The sequence below is a fragment of the Aulonocara stuartgranti genome (assembly GCF_965226115.1).
Source record: "Aulonocara stuartgranti genome assembly, chromosome: 18".
In the NCBI taxonomy this organism is placed as follows: Eukaryota; Metazoa; Chordata; class Actinopteri; order Cichliformes; family Cichlidae; genus Aulonocara; species Aulonocara stuartgranti.
In genome coordinates this window covers 23,861,086-23,885,127 of record NC_138954.1, presented here as the reverse complement: position 1 = coordinate 23,885,127, position 24,042 = coordinate 23,861,086, and the positions used below count along the sequence as shown (strand labels likewise).

The 24,042-nt window shown below is 41.0% G+C and overlaps 3 protein-coding genes across 3 annotated transcripts; all 3 read right to left on the bottom strand.

The window, feature by feature from the left end:
- Window positions 1-77: 77 nt before the first annotated feature.
- Window positions 78-2,613, bottom strand: rps15 (ribosomal protein S15). The gene is made up of 4 exons (XM_082512293.1): window positions 2,527-2,613; window positions 2,043-2,128; window positions 1,386-1,620; window positions 78-238 (listed from the first exon to the last, which is right to left on the bottom strand). Exons 1-4 carry the CDS (start codon window positions 2,527-2,529, stop codon window positions 125-127), a joined length of 438 nt encoding a protein of 145 aa, XP_082368419.1. The 5' UTR covers window positions 2,530-2,613; the 3' UTR covers window positions 78-124.
- A 2,937-nt stretch (window positions 2,614-5,550) lies between these two features.
- cnn2 (calponin 2) lies at window positions 5,551-12,147 on the bottom strand. Its single transcript, XM_082513765.1, has 7 exons — window positions 11,922-12,147; window positions 9,251-9,372; window positions 9,054-9,120; window positions 8,593-8,730; window positions 8,375-8,491; window positions 7,559-7,705; window positions 5,551-6,979 (listed from the first exon to the last, which is right to left on the bottom strand). Exons 1-7 carry the CDS (start codon window positions 11,976-11,978, stop codon window positions 6,674-6,676), a joined length of 954 nt encoding a protein of 317 aa, XP_082369891.1. The 5' UTR covers window positions 11,979-12,147; the 3' UTR covers window positions 5,551-6,673.
- A 5,224-nt stretch (window positions 12,148-17,371) lies between these two features.
- Window positions 17,372-23,012, bottom strand: crsp7 (cofactor required for Sp1 transcriptional activation, subunit 7). Its single transcript, XM_082512984.1, has 3 exons — window positions 22,251-23,012; window positions 21,153-21,227; window positions 17,372-21,061 (listed from the first exon to the last, which is right to left on the bottom strand). Exons 1-3 carry the CDS (start codon window positions 22,320-22,322, stop codon window positions 19,391-19,393), a joined length of 1,818 nt encoding a protein of 605 aa, XP_082369110.1. The 5' UTR covers window positions 22,323-23,012; the 3' UTR covers window positions 17,372-19,390.
- Between the last annotated feature and the right edge of the window lie 1,030 nt (window positions 23,013-24,042).

Genomic DNA, 24,042 nt, shown 5'->3' with positions numbered 1-24,042 from the left:
GTCACCATGCCATCTTTAAAATATGCATTCAATTTTCATTTTGACCCATAATGTAAAAGAAAATCAACACAATCATGTTGTGTGGAGCACCCAATTTTTTATTTATACAAATAATACAGCCATTCTACTTCAGAGGGATGAAACGAGAAGAGTGTGTGGCTCCAATACCAGGGCGACCGTGCTTCACTGGCTTGTAGGTGATGGAGAACTCTCCCAAGTAGTGACCACACATCTCAGGCTGTAGAGAGGGGACAAACAACATGTTAAGTACGGAGCAATAGAATTTTATGTGACAGAGATCAGAACAAATTTACTGACGTTTAAACAAAACGGCTTCTCCTCAACAGCTTGAGCAAAGTGTAATTTGATGTGTACAAACAGGGTTGTGGATTTGAAAAATACAATACAGTAGGAATTCTTTTATACAGGATATGCAAGATTTACTAACGTAATGTATGATTCAAACTACTTTTGGCTGTCACCTTCTTTAAAAGGTGGATGCCCTTCCTGACAACCCCAAAGAGATGTGGGCCTACTCCCTGGATCAACACAGGAACCTTTGCTTGTCAGTGTAAACCTGTACACTTTGGAAACACAAAATAACACACTGACTTGGTCACTACCAAAATAGGGAAGCTTGGAGGCATGCAGGATCTGTGCACATTGAAGCTGGCATACTTAAGGGGTTTTACAACACCTGATTATTATGCATCATCCTGCATTCATAATCAATCACAATGGGTGATTTGGCTCATAGCATATTTTACTGTCAACTTAAAAATTGATGTAATTTTTTTTTTTTTTAAATTTAACTGGACAATATGGCAGGTTTAAAATTATGTCCAATACTGCAGTAGATTATGCATCACAGTGTACTCAATGTAAAGCGGTGACTTCAGGAAAACTAGTTTATAGGAAATACATTCTTGGAAAACTGATAAAGACCCCTTAGATTTTTTTTAACCAACTAAGACGTCCCATATTTTCTTTCAATTTAGTGTATCTGTATTTTCCCAGTGTACTAATTATCAGTCATGTTGAATCACTTTGACAACCATGGTCAGATGTAGCTACAGTTCCACATTATATTTTAGTTACATTTGATAAAAACGCTCCGTGAGCCACTTGAGCTGAAAGTCTATTTTTAGAGGGCAATGAGTGAAAACTGAATGAGTTTGTAAATGGGCAAAAGGTCAATTTATTGGTCAGTTATACCTGCTGGACCAATGCACACTTTTGTTTGGGGCCTTTGTTTTTCCCCCAAAATAAATGATAATGGCCTATATGATCCATTTTATTGGATGGGTGCGCTGATTTAGTTCAATGGCAGAAATAAAGCCACCCCAGCTTTTCAAACTGTGCCAATTACCAGACTGACATCTCACCTTGATTTCAACCTGGTTGAAAGTCTTGCCATTGTACACTCCAACCATAGACCCAACCATCTCAGGCAGGATGATCATGTCCCTCAGGTGGGTCTTCACCACCTCTGGTTTCTCCATGGGAGGAGCCTCCTTCTTTGCCTTGCGCAGGCGCTTAAGGAGAGTCTGCTGCTTGCGACGCAGGCCACGGTTCAGCCTCCTCCTCTGGCGGGCGCAGTACAGCTGCATCAGCTGCTCACTAGAGGCAGGACACAGAGGAAAACAATTTAAATCAAGTTTCACGCCTCCAATTCCCAGATGCAAGTAAGAGAAGAAATCACGTGTCCATACACAAACTATTCAATGCTGTCAGACACATAAAGGTTAAAAAAAAAAAAAAAAAAAATGGCTGCCAATATTAGACAAGTAAATTCTAGTTTCAGTGTCCAGTCTCAAGCCTCTTTATTCAGTTTTGACCTGCAAGCATCAGAGTTGAATAAATCATCTTAAAAATTGGACAATTTTATTTGATTTTCAGTGAGTCAGTATTATCACTTAAACCCCTCTGTGAGTGTCTTACTGTGACAACAAATTACGTTATGTCAGGATGTGCAGTAGTAGTACAGTAACTCTAGTTGACTGAATGACATCACCAGTGACCGTATCAGTTGTGTCACTTACTAGGACATGTCCAGAAGCTGGTCCAGGTCCACACCTCTGTATGTGAACTTCCTGAAGGTACGCTTCTTCTTGATCTCGGTATCCGCCTGGAAGAAACGGGATCACCCCGGTGAGTACGTAGCTTAGCATTTTACACTGATGCTTCAGAATTTAACAGGCGTCACTCATTTTCACCATTAAACGTCTACAGGTCGGTTTAATAACCCATGCACAACCAACTACAGTAATATTATAATGACTATTTTATTTCAGCTACTGCTACGAGTAACGCTCTACCACCGGGTTAGCTTAGCCATAGCTCCGGCTAGTACGGAGGCTGTAAACACAGTTTAATCTTTCATTTGGAGCAACGATTTTCTACTGGATGGTAATAAAAACTGTGGAACTACTCGATGACACAGTCAGCTGTTCAAATCAGCAACTTTAGAGCCCCGATGCATACAGATTGTAGTCTGACTAGCTGCGAGACGGAACAAACACCTACCATCTTGCCTGATGTTCCGGGGGAAAAGAACGGCCAGAAGTCTCGCAAGGCCAGATATCGCGCGATTTCTGGCAAACATCCGGTGATGTTTTCCGGGCGTTGATCTCCTCTGTGAACAGCAGGTGGCGCAGCTGCAGAGTTACTGCAGTTTGTGTCCAGTGTCAGATTTCAACCAACGTGTCCTGTTTTCATTACTGTCTGTGTTACCACAGATATGGCAGGGTTAGTTCTGCTTTTTAGGAGGAGTTACACAAACAAAAACATTACAGGAAAGTAGTGAGCAGACAGATCTTCGCAGAAAGGCAGTAAAAGTGTTCCGAAATTCTTTAAGTCGGATGAAGTATTTTCAGTTCATGCAGTGTCCCAATTGGCCTCAAATCTTATGAGACCATTCATTTAAATAACTAAAACTCCTCACGTTTATCTCATGACTACATAGGTCTAGGTCGGAAACCCCGGGACTAAACATACACAGTTGCAGTCAGTAGTTTAAACACACTGGGGGTTATGGGCATGAATATCATGGTAATTTGTGGCTTTTAAGAGTCAAGAGTCCAAGATCATCAGTTCAAATAAATTTACATCAGTACACGTTATTCAGATGTATCACCACTTTGCCAAGGTCTGGAAGAGGACCCAAATTATCACCCTCAGATGAGAGAAAATTGGTTGGGATGATCAGGAACAACCCGCAAACTACAATAAACAACCAATTTGTTGTATCTTCAAGTGTCCTTTTTGGCTTGCCTGGTTTCACCTTGTGTATACAAGTGCTTCAACTTGACTTTGTATCAACAGCTAGACAGTTAACACTTGGACACAGCTGGGTCATCCAACAAGACAATGATCCCAAGAACATATTAAAACTGGTTTTCAAATGGCTAAAGCAGACCAACATTCAGCTTCTAGAATTCACCTCCCCAAAGCCCCGGGCCTTGATCCTATTGAAAATTGAATGATCAAATATTCAGTCAGAATTATTTGTTGATGTCAATTTCTGACCATACGTGTACAGTTTCTAACTGTCCAGGTTTATATAAAACTAGTTAACAGACTACGGATATATAGCAATATGTAACTTATTTTATTTGTTATACTGGGACTTGGTTACTTATTGCAATGTTATTCATGACCCTTCCCATCTTATATTACGTCATCTCTGCCTGGTTTGTTCTATCTTCAATTGTCCTTTTTAGCTTGCCTGGATTTACCTGTGACGGATGTATACATTGTTTCTTGGTTACACATAAATGCTATGGCACAAATTCAAAATATGTGTCAGTCTAAATAACACGCCCAAGTTCACACCCTGTATGGATTTCATAGTGAATAAGTATTGAAAAATTATAGCACCAAATCAATTGTGGTTTTATTGTTTTATTCTGTTTTTATTTTTATTTTAAATATATATAGATAGATAGATATATAGATAGATATATATATAGAGAGAGAGATGGGAGTGTTTTGTTCACAGTTACATCTTTATGAACAATCTATTATCTCCAACATAGCCCAGAATCTATCTAGCCAAATTTAATGAAGCTTGGTGAGAGTGTTTTCAGAGGAAGACACCGCTCAATTTTGTACAGATCACTTTCCTTAAAACTGTGAAATAGTACACGGGCTTTGGCAGACATCTACGACCTCTGAATGTCTTTCTAGTTAGACAACTACTGAAAGGGCAAACCACACTGATTGTTGAACTCAGCCTTCATTTGGAGCTCTGCTGCACTGCTGACAAAACAAACACTTGCCAGAGCATTTGAAACCCAAACTTACAGCTGTTAATATGACAGTAGGTGTCTCACAGTTTTCCATGACACATGCACACAGACACACACACACACACACACACCTACAAGGTCAATATAAAATCAGTTATGCTTTTGCAGATAGTAAATTTGTAAAGCCAAATTCAAACAGCATTTAAATACACGTTTCATTTGACTGAACTGACACCAGCACGCACTCACTGGACAATTCATATGCTACACCAATATAGACATTTTAGCCCTTATTGACATGATGCCAGATTGAGATCTGGTTACTGTGGAGGTCATCTGAGTACAGAAAACTCATTGTCATGTTCACAAAACCAGTTTGAGGTGATTTATGCTTTATGACATGGTCCATTATCCTGCTGAAAGCAGCTGTTAGAATTTTAAAAGGGATGGGCATGGTCGGCTACAATATTCATGTACATTGTGGTGTCGCCCTGTGCTGTCTTTTGCTCCTGTAGCCCATCTGCTTCAAGCTTTGACAGGTTCTGCATTAAGAGATGCTCTTCTGTATACTTTGGTTAATGAGTGGTTAATTAGAGTCACTGTTTCCTTCTTATTCAAAGCATTCTTTGAACTCTGACATCACAAAGGCCCAGAGGACCAGTTTGTGGTGTTGGATTTTTTATTTTATTTTATTTTTTTAATTTCAGGTTTATTTTTCAGAGTGTATTTTTACATTTATCAGTTTCAGTGTTTTAATCTTTTGAATTGTTATTGTATGAAGGGCATATGCCAGAGGCAAGATTTTGAAGAATCAGTGTAGGTGTTTTAATAAAGACATGACTCAGTCGTGTAAATATCCAAAGTCTAAATAAAGATCAGGTAAGTTGTAATAAAATTAATTAACAAATACTAAGGATGCTTCTTCTGTATTTGTTTTCCACGTTCACAAAATAACATATCCATTTAAATTTCATTTTCACATCAAGTTTTATTTAACAATAACCTTGCAAAGAAAAAGTGCTGCACACTGGTTATTTTCTCTTTCAGACCCAGAGATGGTTGTGTGGGAAAATCCCTGCAGATCAGCAGTTTCTAAAATACTCCGATCAGCCTGTCTGGCACCACCAACCATACCACATTGAAAGTTGCTACCATGCGATTGGCCGATTAGATATTTGGATAAATGAGCCATTATACATAGAGCGGCCGTCGAGTCTGTCTTAATTCAAAAACACACACACACACACACACACACACACACACACACACACACAAAAAAAAAAAAAAAAAAGCAGCATAGTCCAATACCAAATTTTATTCAATGTCAAGGTACAAAACAGCCTCCATTCAAAAAAAAAAAAAAAAAAAAAAAAAAAAAACCACAAACATGTATAAATAATAATCTTACATGATCAAATATATGATTGGTTTGCATATCAACCAATATCTAATGAGCCACTGAAACATTGTTCACTGAAAAACAAAGAAGAATCCAGTATTCTTGATTGGAATGTTCAAAACTTCACTTGAGTATCATTTTATCCACTCCTCCACTGTCCAAAGAAAACAAGCCTCTCTCCAGTCAGATTGGTTATGCAAACAAAGGAAATATTTCCTCTGTTAAAAGAGTGAAATAAAGAAGTGAGAGAAATAGCAGAATTTAAAGAAGACTGGTTTGTTCTAACAAATCCATTTTGTTCCCTCATCTGCCAGAATAACCAAAACGGACGATTACCGCATGTCAATACTGACAGGATGAAGAAGATACTGAAGTAACAACTAACACGAAATAAGTTTACATTCTCATTCACAGGATTTTTTTTTTTCCTTTTAAAACACAGATGATACAGCTATTACAGGAACATAAGCACTGGTGATTTCATGGAAAGATGCATTTTCTCATAACCATTTATTGTTAACACACAAAAAAAAAAAAAAAAAAAAGAAAGAAAGAAAAAAAAAATCCCTAAGGTTTCACTTTTAGTTTATGTTGCCCTTAAAGAAAATCTTGGGATCCCTCAATGAAACTAATGTGTTAGCAAAGCCACAGGAGGACAAAAAAAAAAAAAAAAAAAAAAAAAAAAAAACCCCAACAAAAAAAATAAACCAAAACAAAACTTTGGCACATGGACAGAAATCCCTGGGATATCTAGCCAAGCCAAGTGATTGGCTTTTGTGGTCACTTCAAATATATAAAGAAATTACAGAAATACAGCTCATGATGATATGTGTAGATGGTTTTGTACAAACAGGGGTAAGAAGACATTTTCGTACAATACTAAGAGGATACGGCCTACAAAAAAAAGGAAGAAAAAAAAAAGTGCAACATCCTAATGATATAAAAGATAAACCACCTTTCTGTCTCGCAGAACTTGCCAGCCTTACACAATCACGCTTTTCCTTCCTCAGCTCCCTCCAATCTTTTAATAATCTGTTCCATCATCTTGGTACACCTGCTCCTCTTCCTGGTAGCCTTGGTAGCCCTCGTCTTGGTAATCTGGGATGTAGTCACGGGCGACACCAGCTCCATTTTCATCACCTGGAATCTCAGTGGCTTTGGGACAGTACTTGGCATCGTAGATCTGCCGTCCCAAGCCAAAGTTCTGCCCGCTCTGGTTAGCCCCGTCTCTGTATCCCATCTGTAGAGACATGGTGCTGTTGTCACACTTCTCTGTGCCCAGCTTCTGGTCGTAAATGGCACGCCTCGTTCCTGGAGCCGTCATCCCAGCCTGAAGTGGAGACAGGAAAAGGAAAACTGTCAGATTTTGTGGAATTCTCCCCAGCATCCCCCCCCCTTCCTCTCCTCCTGCTTGGCAAACACGAGACTGGCCCCAGACATTTGGCCACTGGGTTAAAGAATACATGTCATTCATCTAGAAAAGATCAGCAACACAGAGGATCTGTTGGGGAAATCAAATGCTACCCGGCAACCATTTATTTCCACTAACAGCAGCTCCCATGGTTTCAACAAACACAGAGCCATAATGTCATTAATGTACTCACTGTAACAAAATGACCATTTTTATAAACTGAGAATATACGTTGATGTCAAGCTATCCTTAATCTAGTATTCTGCTGATGTGTTCAAATTCTTTCCTTAGTCTGTGTTGTAATTTGTTATGGCAAAAATATAACAAAAGACTTTGCTCAGACAGAGACTGAGCTTTGCCTTTTAGATAATACAGGAGTTTACAGCTTTCTACAAGACCAAACATGACCGTAGTTTACAGCAGGCAAAGAACGCCAAGGACAAGCCATAACCAGTGTCCCGAAGCTTATTTCTGCTGCAGTCCTTTAAGAATGCATACCTGACTCGCCCCTTTGTTTGTACCCATCTGCAGACTGATGGTGGTGTTGTCCATGGGGGACTGGACTGGAGCCTTGGGATCATATAAATGTCTCCTGGTGCCATATGCACTCATACCTGCCTGACTGGCACACTTATTGGTCCCCATCTGAAAAATAGAACAATCACTTGTTGTATATAAATGATCAACAGTCATACAAGATCAATAAAGAGTTTTGGTGTAAACTGTTGCACAACATCACTGCATTTCTCACATTTTATTGTTTTGAGCAAGTGTGGGACTGTTGATACTGGTGCAACACTAACCAAACGTGTTTTAAAAAGTTTTGACTAAGCTGTTCCTCATATTTGCACCGCTCTCAAATTACAGTCGAGGCATTTCTTCATTGCTTGAGAAGTGCTTGTGTTTACTTGATACCCTTCCAGGTAATGGAGGGGGAAGGAAAGAAAAGTAGGGAGGTTTGAAGCATCAGTGACAATGTGCAGCTCTCGCACAGAAGAACGCTACTCAACATGAGATCATCATGACAAAGCCTTCTTTCACAACAGTTTCGCCACTTGCAGCAGTGAGTTCAGCTTTGCGAGCACGTAGCCCACCTGTCAAAACGCAGCCAGAATGATCAGATCATTTAAAAAAAATAAATAAATAAAATAAAAATTCTTATTTCTAATTTTTTGATCTTTATATTTCAGAAGAAAAAAAAGAAAAAAAAAGAATCAAGTTTAGTCCCTTGTCTGCATTTCCTTTAAAGCCCTGGCCCCGAGTTTCACTCTGCGAGCATCAGTCCTGTGATATTACTGACACTGAAAACTGTACCTGTAGGCCAATGACACACTGTCCAGCCTTCATCTTCTCATCGTCAAACATCCTCTGCTGCTTGTCCGCATACTTCACGCCAATGTCAACCCGCGACTGGCAGCCCTTGGTCTTGGCCTGAGAGAAAAGGCGGTGTAGAAGAGTTCTCATTAAACTGCGATCATTCCCCACAAAAAACTACCACTACCGTTTGTGATGCGACGTTTTTAGAGACTCACCATGCTGGCGAGGGCGAGCAGAGTCGTCTGGACCTGCGTCATGTTGCCATTCTCAAACAGATCATTGGCCTCGAAGATATCATGGGGCTTCAAGCCGTACACTGTGAGAGCTTTGATGAAGTTTGTCAGGTTCTCCAGCTAAAGCCGCACCAAAGTAAACAAGAGCGACAGGTTTTAAGCTGAAGCCGGGCGATTATTTCTCTGCCTGCATCCTCTCATTAACAAGTTGCAGTCAAATATTTTTATAAGCACTAACTATTAAGAAACCAGTTTCAGATAAAAGCAGAAGCAACACTGCTAATGTCCAAGTATAGCCATGAGTGTGATTCAGTGCACTGACATCCTCAGCACAATGCAGGGAAGAGGCAAGTCTAACTGCTTGCTGCACTTCTAGCGTCAATGAAGTGCTCCTGCTCACAAGTCTGCCGCGCCCTCAATTAGCTAAAATAAGACAAACTCACCTGGTGCCAGTTCAGTGCTGACTGGTTGATCTTTCTCACAGAGCCTGGCTGCAGCCTGTTAATAAGTCTGCAAAGTAGAGAAAGAACGGGGAAGAAAGAAAGAAAGTGAGCTTTCCAGATCTGTGTGCATATTAAAAACAGATGATCGAGGCCCTGGTGGTTTAGCGTGACAGAACTTTGATGTAGGCTCTGCTTACTCGCACAGGAGGACTCCGTTTTTCAGGCCTTTCTGGAAGTCGGGGCCGATGGAACTGCCGGTGATGTCTTCGATCCAGATCCTGAGCTCCTCTTCCTTCTGAGGGTCGTACTTCTGTGCAATCTAGTTGGTAACAAAGGTCAGAGGTCACATGTGTGTTCTGCAACCAAGTGGGTGGCTCTTTTGAAGAACAGTAGATGCAGTCACACCAGCTTCTTTTGTCAGCAGTGGAATAGCTCGCCCTGTCCTCAATGACCTCCCACTTCAACACTCTTAAGATATAAGAATTCTATTTTTCTCCAGCTGCTGATAACTGAGCCGCGCAAACACCAAGGACCGAGGTGATGATAACCAAAACACACACCACGAAGATTTCAGTTTTAGTTGTTGTTCGTTTTAAAAGGTTTATTGTGACTGCATGAGGCCAGGCTTCATGGTCATCCCCACATTTTCACTTTGACCGACTCCTACAGACAGAGTTGGTCAGATTTCATTCTCATAAATGGTGACTCCACTGTGACCCGACACACACATACACCCCCCCCCACAGAAACACACACAGATATCCTGTTTGGTAAACTGTAACAAAGTCACCAGAGGCACAGGAAGGGAGCTGCTGTAGAAAGAACAGGGCGCGTCAGTTTTTAAGGGGCTTAACGTGGTCTGCTGACGGCGTCACGGTTGAGGCGTTACTCTGATTTAAAAGCTTTACCGACGGATGCAGAGCATGAGAAAGAGGCCATTCAGGAGGAGAATCGGGGTCACGTAAACAAACAGCAGTTTCATGAGCTGAATCTGAAAGGCGGACAAATGGAGAAAAGTGACCTAAGAGTTAAACAGGTCAGCTTTTCTCCTCCTCCAGTGAAAGAGAAGAAGAAGAAGAAGGAAAAAAAAAAAAAAAAAAAAAAAAGTTCTGCGTGCAAACTCACAACCAGCCAACAATTTTTCCTTGTCCCCGAAGGCAATGGGAAACTAAACCGCAAAAGTAACCTACTATTTACATAGAAGCAGGCCGCACACAGCTCACAGCTGGCTGCGCTCTTCAGGAATGCCTGTCTTCTAATTAAATTCCCTTCATCCAGTTATCCGCATATTAAAAGACAACACTGGCCGTTTTAATTGCCCGCAAGGAATCCGACACAGATGTAATTTCCAGCGACAAGCTGAACGCGAGGAATTCAGCCCGCAGCGCTGGGATAAAGGGAGCTGAATGAAGCGAGAAGGGCGCCGGATTGTGTCTGTGTGCCGAGCCGATGAATGGATGTGCACTGAGATGAATAAATAAATAAAACAGTTATTGCAGTGTATCAGTGAGTTTGGGGATTACTCTTACAAGCAAAGACTGTCTGTGTTTATCAGTTTGTAAGGGGGGGGGGGGGGGGGTAGGTGGAATATAAAAGCCTTCAATGCCTCACATTTTAAGGGTGAGCTACGTCACTGACGGCAGGAAATACCTCTCTCTTTAGTAGACCCCCCTCTCTCTCTCCTCCTTCAAGGACGCCTGTGGTAATGGACAGAGGAAATCTGCATGCTTTCTTTAAGTCAGCCACATGTTGTTCTGTGGAGATCTGGGGAGGGGATACGACCCTCTCTTTCTCCCTCGCCCCACACAAGGGAACATCCAAAGAATGCAGAAGGGGAGGGGGATGAGGTGGAGGTAAGTTAAAGTGCCCTTATATGCGGGTGTCAAGAGAATGAACAGAAGGCTAAGGACAGATCAGCTGTAACACTTGTGTGAGAAAAAAAAAAGCAGTCTGCTTCCCAATAACAACGAAATGGACAGTAAGTCACATTCAAAGTACTTTAAAAAAAAAAAAAAAAAAAAGGGGGGAGGAAAGTTGGCGAAAAGTGATGTGCCAACGTGATCGGGCTTGTCACCTCTGAGGTTTTAACTCGATGCGGCTGTGACCAAATAAACAAGCTGCTTTCCTCACGAAGGTCCCAATCAATAGTTACACATTACCCAGAACTTGCGGGGGGGTGTCAGTCGACACCTTGATTTTTCACAGAGTGAGTGGCTGAGGAGGAGAGAGGCTTTGTCCCTGCACTGATCTGGCACGGTGTGGAGAGCAAAGTTAAAGCACGAAGAGCAGCGCTACACCTTACCGCATGAGGGGAAGTGGGGAAACTATTCTTGCAGAAACCACGAGAACACAGAAGCAATGAGAACAGTGGCATCCAATCCGAGGGCTAACAGGTCAATTACATTATCTACTAATGCGGGTCACAACGCAGGGCAGAGAGCTGCACGGGCGGCGGAAAATGCTGGAAACGGGGGTAACTTTTTTTTTTTTTTTTTTTGCCACAACGACATGCTTGTTTGCCAAGACGGACAACGCCCATGGTGCGATTTTAAGTTAAGTCTCCTGCACGAGCAGAGGGACTAAGGAGGTCCAAGGTGTCTAACTAGACCACAACTTATTTCTTTGCAAACTATTCACACTCGACCAGAGTTTAATTATTCATTTTCCGACTTATATATGTATAAAATATAGTTTTAAATCTTTTTATTCAAACTCCCTTTTTACCCCCGCTGATTACCTTTTAACCTGAGCGCCATATTAAAATGGAGGCCAGGTGATTCTCGCGTTAAGAGAGAAGCGCAATGAAGAAGGCAAGAAAAGTTCAATGCGACTTAACTTTATATGGGAGAGAAAAGTATGGCCACCTACCTTGTTTTTCACTTCTGCGGATAACCCATAAGCCGGACCTTTGTTAAAGGAAGACATTTTCAAAGTGTTGAGATTTTTCCTTTGAGAGTGGCAAACAATAATAAAAGAAAGAGACTCCGACTTGAAGATAAAAACTGCGCTAAAATATCTTCGAGTTTGTCTTCCAATGAAACCTCGGACTGAACTAAATACTTCCTTTCTCTTTTACGGGCGCCAATTAGAGCGCTCCCACGGTTTCTGTCAAAGAGTCTTGATTCACGAATCAAGATAGTTCACCCCTGAACGGTCCGTCCCGGAAATGACCCTCCGAAGTTTCTAGGTGTTTTTTGTTTGTTTTGTTTTTTAATTGCAAACTAGCTGAAAAGAGTGATTATTGAATATTTAGCACAATTTCATACAGGTGAAGAAGGAGATCAGTTTCATGTGCTCTTGGTTACGTAATACAGTCGTATTTTTTGTTTATCTTGTTTTTATTTTATGTGTTTTGTTGTTTGTATCTGCATCTGTCTGGGTTAGCCGGTGTTGTGCCAAAAAGTGATTGTCTGCCAAAAACTGATTTCCGGTATTTGCCAAAAAGCGATTGCTCATATTTAAAGTGCTATAAGTAACTTGTTGGGCTATAATATGTTAAACATATGTCAAATGCATCCCTTATGGATGACATAAAGTCATCTTGAGCCACAAACAACATTCGTGTAGCAAGATACAAGCCGCAATCAGTTTTTGGCAGCGACTTTTATATAACCTTTATTTATGCAGTAAAAAAAATCTCATTAACATTAAAAATTTATTTTGTAAGAGTAAGTTGCCCAACAGGACAGCAGAAATGGCAGCAAATATTACAATAGTTCTGTAAAAATATTTTAAGTGGGGATAAAGGACCGGATTGGTTATAATGTAAGTACAAGTTGTAAAGATACTTAAAAAACAGATAATGTTTTAATTCTTTATGTAACCCCTTTGTATCCCCTGTTCACCGAAGTCTATTTACGAACATACGTAAAGATATTACACATAAAAAATACACAGAAACACTGGAAATCAGTTTTTTGGCAGACAATCACTTTTTGGCACAAGAAAGACTTTTAGGATTTTAGCATTTTGTGTGTATTTGCACTGGAGAATATAATTCACTGAAAGCATGAACCAGGTAACTAAATACATTAAATATGGGAGGTTAACTTTGGATTTCCAGTTTCATTTCGTTGTTCTTATCTTGCAAAGTGGCTTTACATATTTTAGTCTAGCTCAGATTCTCTAAACACGATCAGGTTTCAGTTTCATTTTTCATTAGCTGTGCTGTTAGTTTTAGTTTCTATCATGGCTGCTGTTTTCACATGTGATATTTGGAATAAATATAATAATAAAACCCTTTACTCAAAGTCAGGTACATGTCCAAATCTCAGTAAACATATGCACCAAATACTCTTCAAGCTGGTTATGCCAACAAATTTGGCCAGGCTGACAAAGATTGAAACTGAAGATATTTCCTGTATACTTTTTTTAAACTTTAGTTTTGCGAGTTTACAGCATTGTTTCAGTTCACTTTTTATTTATTTTACTGTATCTCATACCCGAAAAACACCACCTTCTTCTTTTTTTTTCCCTGAAACCAGTGCAGTCTTTTTTTTTTTAAATCTTGGTCACCTTGTATGCATATCAGATTTTTTTTCTATGTAAATAGACATTTTATAAGCATGTATCCTACACTTAGAAACTGTTATGTGGCTGTTATAATTATTGTATTTATTATAAATTTGTATTTTTTTAAGTTTCTTGTAATGCTCTTAAGATAAACAATCCTTATAACAGAAACATCTATCGATTTTGTTACACTCATCCAGTTGAAGGTCGTGGGGACTGAAGTCTGTCATGACTGTCGTGGGGTGAGAGGCAGGGTACAACCGGAACAGGACACTGATATGTGGCATGGGTTGAAGCTAGAGTACCCAAAGAAAACCCACAAAGAAAAGGAAGCTCCACACAAAAAGGCCTCAGACTGTATTTGAACGCAGGATCATCTTGCTATGACGTGACAGTGCCAACTGCATGAAAGCTTTCAACTGATATGTAAAAACGACCCATTAGATAAAGAGCACATATATAAATAATTAAGCAATGCCTGTCATGAGTTTAAATGTATTTTAGGCCTCCATTCAAAACGCACTACTGCACTACTCAGTAAAAAAATATTTAAGCAACAAAGCGAGAGAGGGGACTTCTCTTGATAGTCCTGTATACTCTTCGTTCCACGCTTCGTTAATCGATCCCAAGCTCCACCTTTCCACTGCTCTTCCTTAAGTCGCGATTTATATCAAAAACTCCTTATATGGAAGGAAACTTCCCAAATTCCTGAATAGTGGGAGTGAACCTCTGGTCCCACCCTGCATACCAGACGTGGAGAGAGGACGAGACAAATTGTCGCACTTTTTTGAGTCACGGTCAGGGGGGAGAAAAAAGTTATTTGGGAATGAGCTACTGGGCTGACGTAATGTCGGTGGTGTGAGGTTTTCAGATAACAAAACTTCTCCTGGCATGTCAGCATGTGTGAAAGTCCAGGATGCTATGTAAGACGTATCTAAGACAATGTATTAGTGGCGCATAATATGATTTAAGCTGGCAGTCAGCTGGACAGGTCAGGGGGTTCTTTCTTTATCTTATTTCGACAAAAATACCCACAGAGCAGAACAGAAACTCCTCTGAGTCTTTCTGGGAAATAGATGAGCTTTAAGAGAAGCTCATGTAAGAGAGAAAACGTATTTTACTGTACAATAGGCTGCTTTATGACAGTGGTACATCAGATTAGTATGACTCCATGAGACACCGACGGTTCCTCCCGACATGGACACATGCTGGAGCCCATCAGTGTTACTACCTGCACTCATCGGATACATCTTTCTTTCTTCTTCAGCTGATGTCTTTGACATCCCCTTGAAAAGTTTGTCCAACATATACTGTATTAAATATTGTAAAAGTATGGGGGGTTTTGACTGTTGTTTTTTTTTTAAGTTTTGAAATCTGTCCCACTGACTGGGGACAATCCCACTGACGTTATTCTCCCATCTTTCCCGACTATCCATCCAGTATCAAACTACTTCCTTTCAGCAAGTGGGAAGGAAAAACTCCCTTTTAACAGGAAGAAAGCTCCAGCAGAACAAGGCTCAGAGAGGGGCAGCCAACTGCTGCAACGGTGAGGGCAGGGAGACAGGACAAATGACACACTGTGGAAGAGAGCATTGATTTATGAGTATGAATATGCGACCCAGGGACCCAAATTAATCCACCAAAGCTTTACTCTTGTAAAAACTGCAGTTAAATAATTAATACCTGAAATATTTCAATAATATGCACCACTGCTGGTGGATTATAAAAGAAAGTTTCATTCCTAAAAACTCCTTTCCACTAGGATCCATAAATATTAACGTGCTTGCAATGACAGTAGACTGAATGTGGAAAAAACAGAGATATTGTTGAAAGTACAAATATTTTTAAGATGTGCCTCCTAATAATTTGTGCTGTAAACAGATGTTTGATTCATTTTTAGAACGCATATTCGATCGAAGATGAAGATCTATAAGTTATAAAGTCATAAAGGTTTTCATTGAAATTGTGTCGTATGTAGCCTGTGAACTACAATGACAGATTAAATACTTTGGAATTTTTTTAACATTCGAATCCAAGTGAGAACCATCCAATCCTCAGTTGGTCACTTGGATCATTTATTTAGATGTTTGATGAGACACGTTTCTTTCAGTCCATTATATTTTATATAGTTCCCATTTTCAGAGGCTCAAACGTAATTGGACGTTTGACTGAAAACTTTCAGGCCAGGCCTTTTTTTTCTCGTCATTTCACAGCAAATTGAACAGATAAAAGATCTGGAGTTGATTTCAAGTGTTGATCTTTCATTTTGCACGCCTGAAAAACCCAACAAACCAGTCAGAGATAGCAGAGACTTTAGGAGTGGCCAAATAAACAGTCCTTAAAAAGAAGGAATTCATTGTCAGAAAGACCCCAGGAGACATCTAAAGTGCATGATAAGATAATTATTTCCATGGTTAAAAAAAAACCCACTACAACATTTAGACACGTGAAAACACTCTTGAGGAAGTAGGTGTGTCATTGTCCAAGTAATGTGAATGCACAGGGTGCAAACGCCTGGTTATACTCAAGAACAGGGAAGACTTTTCCCCAAAAAAAGCCTTCACCGTTGTTTGGATTCACCTTTTATTATGGATGAAGTTTGGAGAAAGAAAGAACAGCCCATGATCCAAAGTACACCATGTGTTAAACACGGTGGAGGCAGGGTTAGCGCACGGGCAAATATGTGTGCCAATGGAAGTGGGTTACTAGTGTGTACTGATGATTTGACTGTTGATAGCAGTAGCAGGGTGAAATGTACAGGGCTACAGTCTCAGTTGCAAAACTGTTTAGGCAGCACTTTACAGTGCAAACAGATAAGCCGAGGAAATAGGATAGTCTTCAATGTTCAACAGTGCGTGCTTTCAGGTAGCACAAAACTGAATGCAGAGACCCACAAACAAGCTACAACTGAAGGCGGTTGGATTAAAGGCAGTAATGAACATCTCTGGGGAGGAAACATAAGATTTGGTGATATCCAGGGCTTCTAGACTTCAGACAGTCATCCCCTGCAAACTAGTTTCACCCACATATTAAAAACTATCCTGATATTTAAAATCATTTATTTGACCAATTAATTTTGAAGCTGAGAAATTTGGGGAGAGGGTTTAAAAATGGCTATAACTCTACAACATTTAATGCAAAATTGTTCTCAAATCCAAGCTGAAACTATCCTGTTTTAACCTGAGCAGAAGAAAGCCCCATAAAATATCAGTGATCTAAGCCCAGGTGTATCTCATCAGTGTCTGAGCATCCTCCTGGTCATAAATACAGCTGGATTTCTTTGTACATGTAACAGATGATACCGTCATACAGGTGTGCGGCAGGCTGATTCAGTGTGAGGGTAAACGCACCAGAGGGCACTTACTCATCCTGCTGTCTTATGTGATTACATCAGCTGACTGAGTCATAGGAGGAGTGACGTAGGCAAAACATTCTTTAGCCTATTGAACATGTTGCAACCCAAAGGCAATCAGAATTACAACCAGTAGGTGCCGAAAAACTGTTGCTTTACTACACATATGGCCAGTTTAAAAGGGTGGGATTATACTTTTAGACTAGTAAAATGTACTGTTTAATAACAGAGGACCTTTTGTAGCGTGGGCCCAGTAAAATCATAAGAATTATTGATGAATTTGAACCGATATTACTCTCATCATTTTACATCTCTGGTGCAGACAAAGAACACACATGGACAATGTGCACCCCCACATGGACGACATGTGTAAATGCACCAATTAAAAGTCCACCTTCAAACAAAAGGCACAGTTTAGATTAACTACTTAAACCATAAAAGACCTGACGGCAGCCAAGATTGAGATCTTTTTATTTTTCAAACAACTGAGAGATGTTAAACACTGAACAAATAAAGATGCCCCATCAAAACTCCAGAAAAAAACAGATTCTTTTCAACCAGTTGTAGCACTTTTCCATTATTGCCAGTGGTGTTGTTGATGACGACGTGCAGTTTCTCGTTGTCTGCAGCTTCACCCCCTCACTAGATCAGCGCGTAGAAAAAGTAACAGAAAACGGTGCATATACCAGCGTCAGATTGATCGTGGGGATTTGGGATTCTTACGTACAAATCCAGCTCCAGGCAGGCGTGTTTTAGGCGGAAGCAAATCCAGATTCACTGTTTTGTTTTTAAACCAAGGCACATTGGTAGGTAGGAATGGATGACCAAAAAGAATGAATGGACAGAGAGGCTGCACAGAAGCCAATCTTCATTTAAATCATGTGAGAATGGTGGTAGCGACTAAAAAGGGAGTCGAACTGAAGTACTGTCACATGGAAAACGCCAAGAACATTGGATGCGCACAGCTCGCTCTGTGTTTCTCTCTTAAATGTTTGAATCACTGTTTTGAACGGGAGCAAAAGAAGTGCCACCCTCATTCTGCAACTTAAATGATTTCTAAAGCCTGGAAAAAGCAGCTTCGAGAGCCGTAAATGTGTCTGAAATTCGTATTAATCCATGGGCACATTGTGGGAGAATCAGTCAGTTCACACTCGAATGAATGAATCAGTAAAGAAAATGACCAACAAGTCGTCAACTTATGTACAAGTGCATAAGAGGTCTCAATTCTGTACATTCACTAAGGCGGTATAAACTCAGAAAAAAAAAATATATTAGCAAGGAATTTCAGAAGGCAAACGATATCTAAAGAAACAGAAAAAGTTCCAGCATTCAAACATGTCCTTGCTTTTGTCATTGAACAACACCAGCAGCTGGGACATTCTTTAATATTTCGGAGAGAATTAATGGATGGAAACATTTGACTGCACTATTTTTTTTCCTTTTTGCATTAGCACCACACTACTTTAAAACGGTTACATCTCCAGAAGAATCTTCATGACCTGGAACCTTTTAGGAGCCGAGCTGATGAGACAGAGAGAGCGGAAATTGGTTGGAGGGTGGAGTCTGGAATGTAAATAACCAAAACAACAAAACAAATCCGCACCGGCCAATCTTAAAGAAAGGACAGCACATGGGCTTCCTTTAACATTTAAGATTCAGCTGAGAGCACAGTGATGCAAACAGAAGAGAAAGCAAAAAGAATCTATAGTTGTTGTTATCGTCCTTTTTTTAACATTTGTTTTGATGAACATCCCGTAAATGAACTGGTCAAAAATAAATAGATGTATATATGATAAGAAGTTTATAATTTACTCTTTTATATCTCACATAAAGCTTCTTGTAACTGCCAAATATGTTCCAGTAACTTCAAACCCTGGACATATTCGGCTCTAACTGTGCTAGATGAACTCTTATTAACATCTTTCTGGGCACCAACATGGTGGTCTGTGCAGGACAGCTAAACCCCAGCCTTCCCTCAGGTTTAACCCTAGTTCAAAACTTCTTGTTAGAAACTAAACAGATTAAAAAAAAAGAAACAGCATCATCCCAGTGTGCCTCAAAGAGGGGTACAATTCATAATATTCAAAAAAAGAAAAACCTCACATTGTTACACCTATTTGGGTGATCTGGGATAATTCTGTCTTCTTTTTTTGCCTTTATGGTTAGCAGCAGTACTCTGCAATACGGGCCTCATTCCTGTGGCTTTCAGTTTGAAAAATAAAACAGAAACAGCCCTTGATATTACAAACTCAACTAGTCTTTTAATCTTTACACTTCTTTTATACCAAAATCTTAATAGATTATCACAGAAAGAGGAAGAGGCGTGGGGGAGTGGAGTTTGGCAGGCCTGATTTTTGCCAAACTCACAGTGAACAAAAAAAAAAAAAAAAAAAAAATTAAATCACAAAGTATCTCGTCTCTGTGGTGAGATGAGGAAAGGAGTGGAAAAGTACTGCAACCTTCCCGTACCCCTTCAGTCTAGGCAAACGTATGGCAGGATGTTCAATTTGCTTTCATCCCCGTGAGGGTCCAGTGATATGCAATCTGTCCAATCGTACCAGGTGCCCTTGGTGTCACAAACGCCATTCACCCCCTGCCAGTGCTGTGTGTGTATCCTGTCCAAGTCCTCATCTGTCACGTCCCGGCTCACGCCCGGTAAATCCCCTGTCAAATTGTCCGTTTGGAGAACGTGCATCTTCCGCGACTCCTTAATTTCCTGTTCTTCCCTTTTCAGATATTCCGACATGAAAAAGTGTGCACTAGGGGCCTGAACCCCCGAGGAGTTAAGGACATTGCTCTGAAGGTTCAAGTAGGACTGGATGATTTCATTTCTAGACAGCTCCTTCCAGTTTGTGTGGTGGAAGGGGTTAGGGCTAGGACCTGGGACTGTGGCGGTGGCAGCGCACTGTTGTACAGTGCTTTCAGTTCTCTGCCTAGACTCAGCGAGGTCAGGAGTGGGTGCTTCATCTGTTTGAGAAGGTTCTTTATGCACCAGAGGTTTAATCTGACCTGTGACCGGGTCAAACGTTAATCTGCGTTCTTTTAACCGAACGGGTTTAGTGGTGTCCTCCATTTTCTGGCCATCTAAGTTGACAGAGTAATCTCTAGACCTGTACTTCCTCCTTTTATGTTCCGAATTTGGTACGGTTAGCCCATCTGCGTCATCAGACACAACCATAGCTCCCTCAGAAATCTGTCTGTGTGGTTCTGAGTTCTGCTGGGAGAGAGAAGGTGAGGGGGAGACTGATGGGGATTCCAGTGTTGCAGATATGTCTTGTGACGGGCAAAGAGAGGAGGCTTCTGAACTGCTGGCCCAGTGCATTGAAGACCTATTAGAAGAATGTGGCAGCTTGTCAGCATAAGATGAGGCCGGGGACGACACAGTGTGGGAAAAAGATAAGGGAGAGTCCCTGGAGGAAGGGCTTGGGACCGGCGTTCCTTTTGGTGCATATGCTGAAGAGCGCTTGGTCATTGTATCTTGCTTCGTACTCCTTGGGCTGGTAGTGAGACCACGAGGACTTCTGGCTTGATAATAGCCCCCGCCTCCTTCATCCAATCTGGCCTGTTGCTGCATCACAGCAACTTTAATCAAAGAGGAAGTGCTGGGTAGTTTGGCCACCCCGGGAGAGCTGGGGCGAGGCTTGACAGCATTAACAGGAATTCTGTTCATTTTATCATTATCAAGGTGCTCAACTCGAGATCTGTCAGGAGACGGGACAACCTCCTGGTCAGGGAGGGCATCCGGACTGCCTGCAATCCCATTGGTGGGTGGCGTTGAAACAGAGTTATCATATGGGGACATTTTGGAGATTTTTTCTTGCAAGTACACTCCACTGTCTCTGTGCTCTGCCCGCCGCTTGCGGCTGCTTGATTTCTCAGCTTTTGGTGAGTACGTGTTGTGAACGTCATTTCTGATTTTGACCTCAGGGACACCTTTCCCTGGCACAGAAATGTCAGAAGGAGAGGCATCGGTTCTGCAGGGATGAGAACTGCCATTGGTAGAGCCAGGAACACTTGCAGCCACAGCTGGCCCAGGTTCAATCAGCTTTTGCCAGTTCCTCAAGAGTTTCTTAGCTCGTTTAGCCAGGTCTTCATCCTTCGTCTTCTTCCTCACATCATTGATCAACTTTCCTAGTCGAGTTTCCTACGTTAAAAAACAAGCACTAGGATTAGAAACACTATTCAGTTAAACAGTTTGGTATAAAGCAGCAGCTAAGTTCAGTCGACTGTCTTACCTCAAGTGCTTCTTTGGTGATAGGATACTTTTCAAGGCAGGCAATTACTTCCAGTACGACCACCATATTGCATATCTGCAAGGACGATATATAGAGCTTCTAAAACATCACGGTCACACAAAGTGTATATTACCCAAAAATTACTGCTTACTTAAGTAACAACAAAAGAAGCTGTTAATGAGAATTACAATCACATTTATAATATTCTAGAAAGGCCAATGCTGGTGACAATTCAGTGATTAGCCAAGAGCCCTGCACTAATGCTGATCGTGGAAACTCCCCAGAAATTAGACAAATTCAAGGGAATTGAATCGTGCCTGCAACGTGTTTGAGGGGCAAGTTAGCTTAGAAGTTAGCAAGGGGAGGGAGGGGGGCATTAGCTTGTCTGTCTGCTTCAAGAGCAACAAAACGACGTTGCAAAGTAAAGATGGAAGTGTCAACTCACAAAACCTTCTCCTTTGTAATCATTATAACAATAGGGTAGCATATAGACCAAAACGGAGAGCACAAATTAATTAACTTTACGCGAGTTTCTTATCTTGTTGACAAAGTCAAGCGGAGCTCAAGTGTCTGTGAATTTGCCTGTGCTAGCCGATTTAGCCGCGGCTAGCATTTCAGCTGAGAAGGAAGGGTGGACTGTTTCAAAAAACGTAGCTTTAGCCGCTGGAGCTAAGAGTTTGCTAGCTCCCGTCCATGGCTTAGTAACACGAGATTTTTATTAAGATGAAACAGTTTAGGGTGAAAAACAAGTACGAGGTGAAAATAAATTCAGAATGGAAAATGAATTTGGAAGGAAATTAAGCAAATAGTTTTCTTTTTAACGTATACGCAAAACCCGCTGTGGCTAAGTTAGCCGCTAGCATGCTACACGCCAGATTATGGTCTGTCCAGGGTAACGCTGGTAGCTAAATTAGCTTTCAAGCTGTCAACTCAAGTACCCCCATCTCTAATTCCAACTTAAAATATACAATAAGAAGTTTGGGCACAGGAATATAATTAAATAAGAGTTGTCGGGCGAATTCTCAAGTCGAGTTGCCCCAGAGTGCAGGGAAACAAGGTAACTTAAGCTAGATAGCCTGCTCGCTTTAGCGCACTCACATTGCTCTGACTGTCGATGGCCTGCAGCAGCCGTTCCCTCATCTGCTGCGGGGTTGCTGAGACCGTTGTCATTGCCTGTTCGGTGCGATCCGGAGGATGGAGGGAGGAATCCTCCAAAATGAAAACCGGGTGACAATGATGACTCAAAAGCCGCTTCGGGAACACGTCAGGCGTCCGTACAGCATATTTTCTGTCGCCTGTAAGGTAACGGCTCGGCTTATCTCACATGGAGTAGGGAAACGTGTGAGCTATGTTGCCCGTTTGCTGCTGCCTCCTCGGCGCTCTCGCAACTCACTACCAGCTGCAGGATCGCTCCACGGCCTCCTGCTGCATGCCGGGATACGTTGTGTGCGCTTTGACGTCTGCACGTCCTCAAGTAAACATACCTGATACACTCAGGGATGTGCACCACCGCAGGACTCCATCTACTTGTGGTTACACAGTAAACATTGTACAGCAGATCATGTAGTATGTAAACGAATTACGCACTGCCTTTGACCCCTAAATAACAAATACTGATAGTTTTATAAAAGTGATTTGTAGCGCAAAATCTAATGGTTTTCCAACAGTTTCGTGCTGTGTTCAAAATTGTTCGCCACTGTCAGAAGCCAGCTAGCCACATCCCAAAAATACCAAAGCTCCCCCACGTTATCTTCTCCAAGACAGATTTAACCACAACCACTTAGTATTATTTTTTAAAGTGTCTAAACGTTTGCTTTGTTTTGTTTAGTTACGCACTCTGTTGCCAAAGCTGCACACATTCTGTCAGGCATTCGAATAAAAGAAACATATGTGTGTGTTTATCGCAACGAAGTACAGTAGTTACTCATGTCTAAAATCGATCCTTCTATATTACAGCATTTCACCAGTAGATGGAGTCCTGCAGTTTCTAAAACAACAAAGCATACGTCAAAGAGCACAGCCTGTCCCTGTCCACAGGAGCAAAGCAGGACGGGCTGTGCTAGATTGATGGGGCCATCAGATATGATGCAAGAATGACTTTGCTTTAAATGTGACCCCTTCTTACATTCAGAGTTGTCATATTTCATCAAGGTTTCTGAGATTTTGATCCATATTGACATACTAGCATTACACAGTTGCTGCAGATTTGTCAACAGCACATCCGTGATGTCAGTCACCGCAGCAGAAATTCAAGACATATTAGACCAGACAGCATTTTTCCAATATGCTATTATAGAATTTGGGGGATTCTGTGTGAATCATAGCCTCTGTTTCCTGTTCTTAGCTGGGGTGGCACCCGGTGTGATCTTCTGCTGCTGTAGCCCATCTGCTTAAAGGTTTGATGTGCTGTGTGTTCAGATATGCTCTTCTGCATACTTTGGCTTCAATGAGTGGTCTTCATCCTGAAGATGGTCTGGGCATTCTCCTCTAACCTTTGACGCCAACAAGGCATTTTAGCATTTGGGCATTTTGAAAATGTTTTTAGTAGGTCTTAATATTTTTAAGTAATATTATATGAAGGGCATGTCCCAGAGGCAAAATTTACAAGAATCAGTATAAGTATTATAATTAAAAAAAAAATGCACTTTTACACAGCAGTTGACTCAGTCTTGTAGACTGTAGGCAAGTTAGGATAACAAAGCTTAACCAATAAACAAATAGGAAGGGCATTTCCTCCGTATTTAGTTTTTATTTTTAATGAACATTTTATTTCAGATCTAGTTTTAGTTTTAGTTAAGGATAATCAACAATAAGAAGAGACACATTTAGGGTTAACTGTTGTAACCAAATAGAATTAAAACATTTAATCTCAAACTAATTTCTTGACAAC